This window comes from Hemitrygon akajei, chromosome 4, assembly GCF_048418815.1.
Source record: "Hemitrygon akajei chromosome 4, sHemAka1.3, whole genome shotgun sequence".
NCBI lineage: Eukaryota > Metazoa > Chordata > Chondrichthyes > Myliobatiformes > Dasyatidae > Hemitrygon > Hemitrygon akajei.
The window spans coordinates 9,276,184-9,289,457 of NC_133127.1; the positions used below are offsets into that span (position 1 = coordinate 9,276,184).

The 13,274-nt window shown below is 47.7% G+C and overlaps 1 protein-coding gene across 1 annotated transcript; it reads left to right on the forward strand.

Moving 5' to 3' along the window:
• The first annotated feature begins 261 nt into the window (after positions 1–261).
• Positions 262–10,432, forward strand: LOC140726117 (sepiapterin reductase-like). Its single transcript, XM_073042069.1, has 3 exons — positions 262–654; positions 7,778–8,068; positions 9,365–10,432. Exons 1-3 carry the CDS (start codon positions 339–341, stop codon positions 9,553–9,555), a joined length of 798 nt encoding a protein of 265 aa, XP_072898170.1. The 5' UTR covers positions 262–338; the 3' UTR covers positions 9,556–10,432.
• The last annotated feature ends 2,842 nt before the right edge of the window (positions 10,433–13,274 follow it).

The following is a 13,274-nucleotide window of genomic DNA, read 5'->3' on the forward strand; positions in this document are numbered from 1 at the left end:
ATGGGGAAAATTTTTCAATTAATTCAGTTAGATCGTCACTTACAATCTGTAGGGCTTTTGGGATAATTTAGCCTTCATTTGAAAGAGAAATAGGAAGGGTTTATTTTTCCGGGGGGGGGGAACCCTTACTGCTTCTTTTTCAAATTAAAGCTAAATTAGCCCCAAAAGCCCTAGAATTTGTAAGTAATTCCAGTGCGAATGGACTGCCAACCCCTATAAAAGGTCGGAAGAATTCTGATCCCCTCGCACTTCAAACGGGAGCTGTCGGTAGGAGGGTGCCGCTGCAGAAGTGGATAATTTGAGCATCTGATGCAGAAGAGGGGGAGGGACTGCCGAGTATGGCCGAACTTCCGCGGTTGCCGGGCCGGTGCTTGTGCATCGTCACCGGGGCGTCCCGGGGTCTGGGCCGGGCGCTGGCGCTAGCGCTGTCCCGCAGCCTGCAGCCCGACTCCCGCCTGGTGTTGGTGGCCAGGTCCGGGGACGCGCTGCGGGAGCTGGAGAGCGAAGCGGCGGCGGCGGGGGCCGGGCTGCGGCTGAGCCGTGTGGAGGCGGACCTGAGCGAGGAGCCGGGGCTCCAGAGAGTCCTGAGAGCGGTGAGCGAGGCCCGGGAGGCGGATGGAGCTCCGGACCGGCTGCTGCTTGTCAACAACGCGGGTGAGGGCAATGCGCTGGCCGGGCTGGGGATGTACAACACTACAACACTCTTTCCTGCCTAAAATAGCGGTAGAGAAATTGCATTGTGCTGCAAAAATGGTGGGAAATGAGATCAGCGTAGATGGGTGAGTATAACCATAAACATGTCCCCACCCCCCCAATGTCTGATACCAGAGGTCATACATTTAAGGCGAGAAGGGTAATTTCAGAGATGTGAGGGGCAAGTTTTTTTTTACACGAGGTTTTACACAGAGGCTGGAATACTCTGCCCTGGGGCAGTTGAAGGCAGAAACATGGACTTTTAAGACACGAGCAAAAGATTTCTCGAACTTCCAGTAATGCCTCCCCCTTCACCATTCCCCTCTCCCAGTTTATCTCCTTACCTGCCCATCACCTCCCACTGGTGCCCCTTCCCCTTTTCTTTCTCACATGACCTCCTGTCCTCTCCTATCAGATTCCCCCTTCTCCAGCCCTATATTTCTTTCACCAATCAACTTCCCAGCTCTTTACTTCACCCCTTCCTCCACCCAGTTTCACCCATCACCTAGTGTTTCTTCCTCTTTCCCCCACCCAACCTTCTTACTCCAACTCCTCATCTTTTATTCTCTGGTCCCGATGAAGGGACTACTCATTTCCGTAGATGCTGCCTGGCCTGCTGAGTTCCTCCAGCATTTTGTGTGTGTCGCAGGGACCTTTAGGAGATGGGCCCATGGACATGACGTACAGTACTGCAGATGCTGGAAATCTAGACCAATACACACGGCAGGTTGGGCAGCATCTATGGATGGGAATAAACAGTCAGTGTTTTGGGCCAAGACCCTTCTTCAGCTAGACACGTGAATGAGAGGAAAATTGAAGGATATGGACATTGGACAGGCAGAAGAGATTAATTTAGTTGGCCATTTGATTACTAATTTAATTGGATCAGTACAACATTGTGGGCTGAAAGGGCGTGTTCCTATGCTGTCCTGTTCTGAGTTCTAAGAAACATAGCATTTTGAGAGGACAAACCAGGGTAGGACTTAAGACAATGAACTGTAGGGCCCTGGGGTGTACCATAGAACAGAAGGAGCTGGAAATACAGATCCTTGAGGATGTGTCACAGGTAGATAGGGTTGTAAAGAAAGCTTTTGGCACACTTGTCTTCATAAATCAATGTATTGAGTACAGGAGTTGGGATGATAGGTTGAATTTTCATAAGAGTTGTATTGAGTTCAAGAGCCACATGGTAATGTTGCAACTCTATAATTAGACCACACTCTATTGTGCTCAGTTCTGTTTGCCTCATTATAGGAAGCATGCGAAAGCTTTAGAGGGTGCAGAGGAGGTTTACTAGGAGCTGCCTGGAATAGAGCATGTCTTAAGAGGATAGGATGAGTGAGCTAGGGATTTTCTCTTTGTAGTGAAAGAGGATAAGAGGTGACTTGATAAAGGTGTACAAGATGATGAGAGGCATAGATAGAGTGGACAGCCAGAGACATTTTTCCCCAGGGTGGGAATGGCTAATACGTGGGGGCACAATTTTAAGGTGATTGGAGAAAAGTGTAGGGGGGATATCAGAGGTAAGTTTTTTTTTTACACACATTAGGAACGTTTAAGAGAGTCTTGGAGGGTTATGTGGCAAGGAGGGGTAGGATTGATTTTAGAGAGGTTAAAAGGGCAGCTCAACATTGTGGGCCAGGGGGTCAGTCCTGTTCTGTGTCTAACGAGCCTGCTCCACCATTCAATACGATCGTGGGTACTCTGGCCATGGGCTCACCACCACCTTTTCCCCATAAACTTTAATTCCCCTGCTATGCAAAAATCGTCTACGTGTGTCTTAATATTTAATAAGGTAGCCTTTACTGCTCCCCTGGGCAGAGAATTCCACAAATTCAGTACTCACTGGGGAAAGCAGTTTCTCCTCATCAGTATCCTAAATCTACTCCTGCAAATTTTAAAGCTGTGCCCCATAGTTCTGGTCTCTCTTAGGTGGGGAGGGGAAAGGCCTGTTTCGCTCTGATGTTTCAATACAGACACAATACTGGAGGCACTTGGCAGGTCAGGCAGCATCTGTGATACATCTGCCGTAGGCTGACCTGCTGAATTCCTCCAGCATTAGATGTGTGTTGCTTCAGATTTCCAGCACCTGCAGAATCTCTTGTCTCTCTGTACTGTTTGACTGTCGGGGTCTCTGCTGGATACGGCCCAGTCCATCACAGCTAAAGCTCTCTCCGCCATTGAGCACATCTACAAGGAGCTTTGTTGCAGGAAAGCTGCATCCAACAGCAAGGACCTCCACCACTCAGACCACGCTCTCCTCGCTGCTGCCATCAGGAAGAAGGTACAGGAGTCTCGGGACCCACACCACCAGGTTCAGGAACAGTTATTACCCCTCAGCCATCAGGCTCCTGAATCAATAGGATAACTTCACTTCCCCATCACTGAACTGATTGCAAAACCTATGGACTCACTTTCAAGAACTCTACAATTTGTGTTCTTAATATTATTTATTTGTTCATTTATAGAATTATTTTTTTTCAATTCTGTTGTGTTTCTATTTACTGTGAATATCTGCAGGAAAGTGAATCTCAATTTTATATACATATATACACTTTGAACTATTGAGTAAATGGAATGGGGCAGTATGGTTACATGCCATTTGGCCCACTGTTACCTGCACCAGACAAAAATGCCAAATTATATTAGAGGAATGCAAGAATTTCTGGAATCTGAAGCAAAAGACAACCTGCTGGAGGAACTCAGTGAGTTGAGCGATATCGGGCAGGGTGGGGGTGGGGGGGGGGGTTGGGTTGATGCATTGCAGCAGGACTGTAGTCTTGACCTGAGATGTCAACAGTTCCTCCCCACCCACCCCAACTCCTCAGATGCTGCCTGACCTGCTAAGTTCCTTCAGCACTGTGTGTGTTCTCCCAGTGTTAACAGGAACAGGCCCTTCGGTCCACAGTGTTGTGCTGAATCAATTTAGTAATCAATTGGCCGATTAAACTAATCCCCTCGATCTACATGATGTCCATATCCTTCCATTTTCCTCACATTCAAGTGCCTATCTAAATGATTCTTAAATGTCCCTAGCTGTTAGACCACACGCCTCCTTCACTCACCAATGCCCCTCTGTCACAGGCAGCATCCCTGTCCGCACCAAGTGGAGCTCTACTGTTGTGCCAATTGCTTCAAGAAGCAAATGGTTGAAGGAAAGAAGTTGTTGAAGCTGGTGGTGTGTGACTTCAGGCTTCTGTTCATCTACCCAATAGTGAATACAAGTAAGATGGCACGTTCATAGTATCTGTTGCACTTATGTGTATCCTCAGCTAATGGGATTCAATTCTTATTCTGAGATATGGCTCATAGTCTTGTCATGGACCCTTATTGTTGGGAAGTAGCATTGTGCAGATGGTCCATCTGTTGGGGGACTTTTGTTTTATATGTTAAGTATATAAGCTTACAAGGATGATGTCTGCATGAAAGGGTTAACATATGAAGAGCACTTGATGGCTTAGAGCCTGTACTCGCTGGAGTTTAGAAGAATGAAGGAGGATCTCATTGAAAACTATAGAATATTGAAAGACATGGAGAGAAATGATGTGGAGGGGATGCTTCCTATAGTGCGAGTGTCCAGGACCAGAGGGCCTCAGCCCTAGACAGAATACAAGGATGCAGGTACAGGTCAATGGGAGTAGGCAACTTAAAATGGTTTTGGCATGGACTAGATGGCCCAAAGGGCCTGTTTCTGTGCTGTACCTCTCTATAATGTATCTATCTCTACCATCACCCCACTACTCCTTTTGAAATTACCCCCTCTCATCTTAAATGCTTGCCCTCTGATATTAGACAGTTCAGCCTTGTGCAAAAGATATTGTCTGTCTATCTGTGCCTCTCATAATCTGATAAACCTCTGTCCGATCTCCCCTCAGCCTCTGCCACTCTGGAGAAGAAAACCCAGGTTTGTCCAATCTCTCGTTATAACACCTGCCCTCTAAACCGGGCAGCACCCTGGTGAATCTCTCTGCACCCTCTCCAAAGCCTCGACATCCTTCCTATAATGGAGCGACCAGAAATGTATGCATTACTCCAGATGTGGCCTAACTAGAGTTTTATAAAGCTGCAGTATAACCTCCTGACTTTTCACTCAATGCCTTGACTAATAAAAGCAAGCATTCCATGTGCTTTCTTAACCACACTACCAACCTGTGTAGCCACTTTCAGGGAGCTGTGACCTTGGACTCACTCTAAGATCCCTCTGCTCATCAACAACGTTAAGGGTCTTGCCATTAATACTCCACTGTCTCTACATTAGATCTGCATGGTTCACATTGGCTGGATTAAACTCCATTTGCCTTTTCTATGCTCCAAATGTCAACAATTCCATCCCCAACCTCGGGTGCAGCTCGGCCTACAGAGTTCCTCCTACAGGTTGCCCATTGTGCCAAATTAAATCAATTCCCTTCTGTCCGCCTACGATCCTTATCCTTCCTATGTATTCATGTATCTGGTTAATAGCCTCTCAAATGCCCTCACCACACATCACCTTTCAAACTTTTCCCCTTTCCCATTGTTCCTCTGGAATAAGCCATGAGCCCACTGCTGCAGGAAGGCAGCAGGTCCTAGAACACCACAGTCCGTTCTAGTGCAAGTGCTCAGTGTTGCTCTGCTGTGGGAGTGATTCGTGTTGGTTCAATGGTGGAAGGGAAGTAGCTGTTCCTGAACCTGGTGGTGTGGGACTTCAGGCTTCTGTACCTCGGTAGGTGTGAGAAGGTGGCAAGGTCTGAATGGTGGGGGGTCATCGATGATGGAAGTTGCCGCCTTGACGCAGCTCCTCCTGTAGGTGGTGGGGAGGGACGTGCTTGTTATGTAATGGGCTGAATTCACTGCAGGTTCTTACCTTCCCGCAGATTTGAATTGCTGTACCGATAGTTCAGAAGTCCCATTTCATATCAGAGAACTGTATGCAATATGCATCCTGAAATTCTTGTTCTTCGCAGACATCCATGAAAACAGAAGAGTGCCCCAAAGAATGAATGACAGTTAAATACCCAAAGCCTCCCCCCCCACCCCCCACACACAGGAAGCAGCAAAGCATCGACCCTCCTCCACCCCCACCCACTTCTGCAAAAAAGCATCAGCGCCCTCCACACGTCAATCATGCACTAGCAAAGCCCCCGATAAAGACCATGATCTGCAGTACATCAATCGTTCACCTGACAATTTGTCATGCCACAGGCTCTCTCTCTCTCCCTAATAAAGGGAGAAAAAGGTGTCCCTTTTCACAGCGAGAGGGGAGACATAACAAAACAACACACTGACTTACGGTGTTAAACGTCTGTCACGCCACTTTTCTGCACCTGGAGAACAGGCAACACTCTTTCCCCCACCAATGAGAGTGAGAAAGAGTTTGCCAGTGGCCGAGTGCATTGCCTCCGACAGCTGATCCGCTGTTCCCAATGTTCCGTTTTCTCCTGCGATGCTTCAGTTGGAGGCCCTGGCTTGGAATCGGCCTATCCACAGGGCCGCAAAACCTCAGAACCCCGAAGGTGCACGCATCTTCTAGGCTGTGTCCTTGGGATACCGAAAAGCAGCTAGTTGTGAGCCCCTGGGAGTGGGTCCCACCACTGCAGAGAACTGAAGTGTGAGTGTAACTCCAGCTCAGGGTCTTCAACAGGACCCCATCCACCTTGGAAAGGAAAAAGCGGGTCATCAAAGGTAGAAATTAAACTATTTTCCTAGGTGAACACGAAGGAGTCGCCATTGAGCGGCATCGTAACTCTGCCTCCAGACTGAGATGCAACCGGTCTGATTGGTGTAAAGGCGTGCTTGATGATCAGCATGGACCCAGTGAAATGACTCAATAATGCTCTTTGATCTAGACCACAGTGAAAATAACCTCGAAGCCTAAAGATAAGGGTTTGAGTGAAAATTTGTCACCATATACAACTCTGAGATTCATTTCCTGAGGGCATAACATTATTATCCATGTGCCTATCTGAGAGATTCCCTAGTGTCTCTGTCTCTATCACCACCCTTGGTTGCAGTTCCCACGCCCCCACCAGTTTGCAAAATAACCTACCTCTGATATCCTCCCTATACTTTCCTCAAATCACCTTAAAATTATACCCCCTTGTACTGGGGAAAAAGTCTCTGACTGTCTACCTCTTACCATCTTGTGTACCTCAATCAAGTCATCTCTCATCCTCATTCACTCCAAAGAGAAAAACCTTAGTTCGCTTAACCAAACTTTCTTTTATTTATTCATTTACGGGATGTGGGCATCGCCAGCTCAGCCAGCATTTATTGCCCATCCCTAGTTGCCTTTGAGAAGGTGGTGATGAGCTGCCTTCTTGAATGACTGCAGTCCCTGCGGTGTGAGTATACCCACAGTGCTGTTAGGGAATTCCATGATGTTGACCCAGTGACATTGAAGGAATGGTGATATGATTCCAGTTCAGGATGGTGAGTGACTTGGATGGGGATTTCCAAGTTCCCAGGTATCTGCTGTTCTCGTCCTTCCAGACGGTAGTGGTTGTGGATCTGGAAGGTGCTGCCTTAGGAACTTTGGTGTGTTGTTGCAGTGCACACTATCTTGTAGATAGTACACACTGCTGCAACTGTTCGGCGATGGTGAAAGGATTGAATGCTTGTGGAAGGGGTACCAATCAAGTGGGCTGCCTTGTACTGGATGGTGTCAAGCTTCTTGAGTGTTGATGGAGCTGCACTCATCCAGGCGAGTGGCGAGTATTCCATTACACTCCTGGCCTCAGCACTCTCTTTAAAGCTTCCACATCCTTCCTATAATGAGGCGACCAGAACTGAACACAATATTCCAAATGTGGTCTAACCAGGATTTTACCTTTCGGCTCTTGAACTCGATCCCCTGACTATTGAAGGCCAACACACCATATGCCACCTTAACCATCCTATCAATTTTCCTGGGAACTTTGAGAGATCCATCCCTCTGTTCCTCCACACTGCCATTAACACTGTATTTGACCTTCCAAAGATAGTCATTTCACACTTCTCCAGGGTGAACTTCATCTGCCACTTTTCAACCCAGCTCTGCCTCTTGGGCTGAGTTTAGTGAAGGTTGAAGCTCTGAGCTCATGTTGGTGTTCCTTTGCTTTCTCATCAGGCTCTCTGGGCGACATCTCGAAGTTTGTTGTGGATTTTACCAAGCCTGCTGTGGTCTCCAGTTACATGGACCTCAACTTCACCTCGTCCACATGCCTCACCGCCTTACTGCTCGAGGCCTTCCCCAGACGGGAGAACTTCCACCGCACAGTGATTAACATCAGCTCACTCTGCGCCATCCAGCCCTTCAAATCGTGGTCGCTGTACTGCGCAGCGAAGGCGGCTCGGGAGATGGTGTTCAGTGTCCTTGCAGCCGAGGAGCCCGACGTGAGGGTGCTTAATTATGCCCCAGGTAGTGCATCGAGGATTCACCTCCGGGAACACTTATCTAGAATCGTAGTGTGACACAGCGAGGAAAGAGGCTGAGTATACTTTGGATACGTGTGGATGAGAGAGATATGGGGGGCTATAGTGTGGGTGCAGGTCAGTGGGACAAGGCAGATTGATGGCTTGGCACAGACAGGGTGGGCTGAAGGGTCTGTTTTTGTGCTGTAGTGTTCTATGGCGCACATTAAACCTGTAACCTCAAGTTCTTGATTCTGTGGAAAAGACTGTATGCCCCTTTACCCTATCTGTGCCCCTCATGATTTTGTTCGAAGATCACCCCTCAGTCTCTTACTCTATGGTGGGTACTCGTCCCGACCTGACCAAAGTCTCTACATCACTAATTCCCCTTGAGTACCCGGCAACAACATTGGCATTAGTGGGGCCCTGATATCGATGCAATCCTGGCATCCTGCTGTGCTCTCCTTTTCCCACAATGCAATGGTGAGCACCCTTTTTGAAGTGCTTCCCCACCTGTTGGATGTAATAGAGGTATAGAGCACTACAGCACAGAAATGGGCCCTTTGGCCCATCTAGTCTGTACAAACCTGTTTTCCTGCCTCATCCCATTGACCCACACCTAGGCCATAGCCCTCCATACCCCTCCCATCTATATAACCTATCCAAACTTCTTAAATGTTGCAATTGAACCTGCAACCACCACTTCTGCTGGCAGCTCATTCCACACTCAATACCATCTGAGTGAACAAGTTGCCCCTTTTCACACTTAAACTATGACCTTGAGTTCTAGTCTCACCCAACCTCAGTGGGGGGAAAAAAGCCTGCTTGAATTTACCCTACTTATACCCCTTATAACTTTGTATGTTTCTATCAGATCCCCTCTCATTCTCTTGTGCTCCAGGGAATAAGATTCTAACCTATTCAACCTTTCTCTATAACTCAAGTTATCAAGTTTACAACATCCTTGTAAATTTTCTCTGTTCAAGGGTGCCATGGGAAGATAGATGCTTTTTTTTGTTGGCCCAAGGCTCAGTCTGATGCCCCTCTGTTAGGGTGGCACTATTACAGCTCACTATTGCCATTGGAGTTTGGAGTTTGTTCAGTGCCGGCGCCGTCTGTATGTTTTTCCCGTGAGCACATCGGTTTCCTCCGGGTGCTCCAGTTTCCTCCCATGCTCCAGAGACGTGCGGGTTCAAAGGTCAATGTAAATTGTCCTGTGATTAGACTAGTGTTAAATAGTTGGGATGATGGGTCTAGAGGGGCCAGTCTGCACTTTATCTCTAAATAAATAAATTTCACGCAGGGCCCCTGGACACTAGTATGCAGGAGCAAGCTCGGAGAGAGACCAGGGACCCGGAGGTACGCCAGGCCTTCGAGACCTTGCACCGGCAGGGGCAGTTGGTCGATTGTCGGAAATCTGCCCGGAAGCTGCTGGACATCCTGGCGAGGGATGAGTTTAAGTCTGGAGCTCACATCGACTACTTCGATGAGTAACTGCAGCAGGTGACCTTCACTGGCAATGACCATCAGCATCCAGTGTAATATCACCGGCATATGTCGTGAAACGTGTTATTCTGCGACGGCAGTACTTTAAAAAAAAAACACTATAAATTACAATAAGAAATGTATAAAAAAACATAGTGAGGTAGTATACTTGGGTTTATTGTCCATTCAGAAATCTGATGGTAGTGGGGAAGTTGCTGTTCCCAAAATATTGGGTGTGTGTCTTCAGGCTCCTGTGCCTCCCCCCTTGTTGGTAGCGATGAGAGGAGTGCACGTCCTGGTCGGTAGGGTCCTTACTGATGGATGCTGCTTTTTTGAGACATTGCCTTTTGAAGTTGTCTTCAGTGCTGGGGAGGCCGGTGCCCGTTGTGGAATTGGCTGAGTTTACAACTCTCTACAGCTCTTTCTGATCCTGTATTGTGGACCCTGTGTACCAGTCAGTCATGCAATCAGTTAGAATGCTCTCCACGGTAATCTGTGGGAGGATAGTGGGGTCTTCTAAGATCCACACCATCTGGCTGTGGCATCTTCTAACCGCTCCCATGGTGTAGGAGGTACAGAAGCCTGAAGTGTCACATCACTAGGTTCAGCTAATCGGTTTTGGAACTAACTGGCAAAACTATGATCACGCAGTTTAACAACACTATGACCACTTTGATTACCTCACTGAGATAGCCTTATTTTTGTTCTAATTGAGCAACACACACAAAATGCTGGAGGAGCTCAGCAGGCCAGGCAGCATCTATGGGAAAAAGCACAGTCGACATTTTGGGCCAAAACCCTTCGGCGGGACTGGAGAGAAAAAAAAAGATGAGGAGTAGATTTGAAAGGTGGAGGCAGAGGAGAGAGAAATGCCAGGCGGTAGGTGAAAACTGGAGGGGTGGGATGAAGCAAAGGGCTGGGAAGCTGATTGGTGAAAGAGACAGAAGGCCATGGAAGAAAGAAGAAATGGTTGGGGGGGGTGGAGGAGTACCAGAGGGAGGTGATGGGTGGGCAAGGAGATAACATGAGAGAGAGGGACCAGGGGATGGGAAATGGTCAATGGGGGGGGGGAGGGGGGGCTGTTGGAGGCATTACTGTAAGTTTGAGAAATCATGTTCATGCCATCAGGTTGGAGGCTACCAAAGGGAATATTAGGTGTTGTTCCTCCAACCTAAGTGTGGCCTTATCACCACAGTGGAGGAGGCCATGGATGGGCATATTGGAAGTGGAATTAAAATGGGCGGCCACTGGGAGATCCCGCTTGTTCTGGCAGACAGAGCGTAGATGCTTGGCGAAGCTTTTTTATAAGTAGCAGGGTGGGACGAGGTATATTTTTCCTACGTCTCACTGACGATTGCATTGGTGCTGCTTCCTGCACCAGGGTGAACTCGTCGATTTCATCCACTTTGCCAACTTACACCCTGCCCTCAGATTCACCTGATCCATTTCTGAAACTTCCCTTCCCTTTCTCGATCTCACTGTCTCTATTTCTGGAGACGGCTTATCCACCGATGCCTTATTATAAACCAACGGACTCTCACAGCTACCTAGGCTATACCTTGTCCCGCCCTGCCACTTGTAAAAACACCATCCCCTCCTCTCTATTCTGTCGCCACCACGACTGCTCTCAGGATGAGGTTTTTCATTCTAGAACAAAGGAGATGTCCTCCTTTTTCAAAGAAAGGGCTTTCCCTTCCTCCACCATCAACACTGCCCTCAACCACATCTCTTCCATTTCACACATGTCTGCTCTAATCCCATCCTCCCAACACCTCACCAGGGATAGGGTTCCTCTTGTCCTCACCTACCACCCCACCAGCCTCCACGTCCAGCACATAATTCTCTGAAATTTCCTCCATCTCCAACTGGATCCCACCACCAAACACATCTTTCCCTCTAGTCCCCCCTCCCCACTTTCTGCTTTCCGCAGGAATCACTTCCTACCCCACTCCTTGTCCATTCGTCCCATCCCACTGATCTCCCTCCTGGCACTTATCCTTGCAAGTGGAAAAAATACTTCACCTGCCCCTACACCTCCTCCCTCACTACCATTTAGGGCCCTAAACAGTCCTTTCAGGTGAGGCGACACTTCACCTCTGAGTCTGTTGGGGTCATTTACTGTGTTCGGTACTCCCAGTGTGCCCTCCTGTATATCGGTGAGATCCAATGTAATTGGGAGACTGCTTCTACCTTCATTTCCCATCCCCTTGTCCCTCTCTCATGTTATCTCCTTGCCCACCCATCGCCTCCCTCTGGTGTTCCTCTCCCTCCCAACTTTTTTTTTTCCATGGCCTTCTGTCTCTTTCACCAATCAACTTCCCAGCTCTTTACTTCATCCCTCCTCCTCCAAGTTTCACCTACCACCTCTCTCTCCCCTCCCTCCACCTTTCAAATCTACTCCTCATTTTTTTCTCCAGTCCTGCCAAAGGGTTTTGGCCCAAAATGTTGACGACTCTTTTCCATAGATGCTGCCTGGCCTGTTGAGTTCCTCCAGCATTTTGTGTGTGTTGCTCAGATTTCCAGCATCTGCAGATTTTCTCTTGTTTGTGATTTGTTCTAATTATGTTCTTTCTTGTAAAAAAATTATGTATAATTTATGATTAATTTGTTTTTCCTATGAATGATGCCATATATGGTGGCACAGTTTCATAGCAGTTACTGTAATGTTTTACAATGTCAGCTGAAAGATTGAGGTTCAATACCCACTGCAGTCTCTGTGCACTTCCTGTGACCACATGGATTTCCTCCCACATTCCAAAAATGCACTGATTAGTGTTGGTAAGTTGTGGGCATGCTATGTTGGTGCGGAAAGCGGCTGCCCCCAGCACATCCTCAGACTGTGTTGGCCATTGACACAGATGACACAATTCATTGTATATTTTGATATTTCAATGAAGACGTGACAAATAAAGCTAATTTATCCAATCTGTCTCTGTGCCTGTGATGCTACTGCAAGTAAGGTTTTCATTGCATCTGTGCAGACACAATAAACTCGACTTTGACCCTGCAATGGTGGATGTGGTATTTGCTGAAGGGCTTATTATTGTCACCTCAAGTTCAAATTCAAGTTTATTGTTAACGGACTATAGATATATACACAACCAAATGAAACATCGTTCCTCCTAACCATGGTGCACCCACGATATGTATATCACACACAGCACATAAAATATTACCATGTATGTTAATAAGGTGTAATTCAAAATGCATGTAATGTGCAGTGCAGGTGAATGATAAACAGTTCGCTGTCTTGGTGGCAAGACCTTGGTGGTGGCAGGATATTCATTAGGCTCAACTTGCGAGAAGAAGCTGTTACCCAGCCTGACAGTCCTAGTCCTGATGCTCCTGTACCTCCGTCCTGACGGTAGTGGGTCAGAGAGGTTGTAGGATGGGTGGTAGGGATCCTCAACAACACTTTGGGCTCTTTGTGTACAATGCTCCCAGAAAATGTCACAGAAGGGGAGAGGGAGACCCTGGTGATCTTGGCAGGTTTTACTATCCTCTGTAGGATCTTGCACTTCCATACCATGGGGTGATGCAGTTAGACAGGACATTCTGAATGCTGCCCCTGTAGAAAGTTGTTAGAAAGGGGAGGGGTGTGGGGTCTTGCACGTCTCAATCTCTGGCGAAGTTGTAGATGCTGTGGTGCCTTCTAGACCAGGGAGGAGGTGTTGTGGGTCCAGATTAGACTGCGCATTGTGTGCACACCAAGGAGCTTTGTGGCAGAG

Coding starts and splice junctions, on each gene's coding strand:
- LOC140726117 (XM_073042069.1), top strand. CDS start 339: ATGGCCGAACTTCCGCGGTTGCCGGGCCGGTGCTTGTGCATCGTCACC. Junction 655..7,777: donor GCTGCTTGTCAACAACGCGG/GTGAGGGCAATG, acceptor CTTTCTCATCAG/GCTCTCTGGGCGACATCTCG. Junction 8,069..9,364: donor GGTGCTTAATTATGCCCCAG/GTAGTGCATCGA, acceptor AATTTCACGCAG/GGCCCCTGGACACTAGTATG.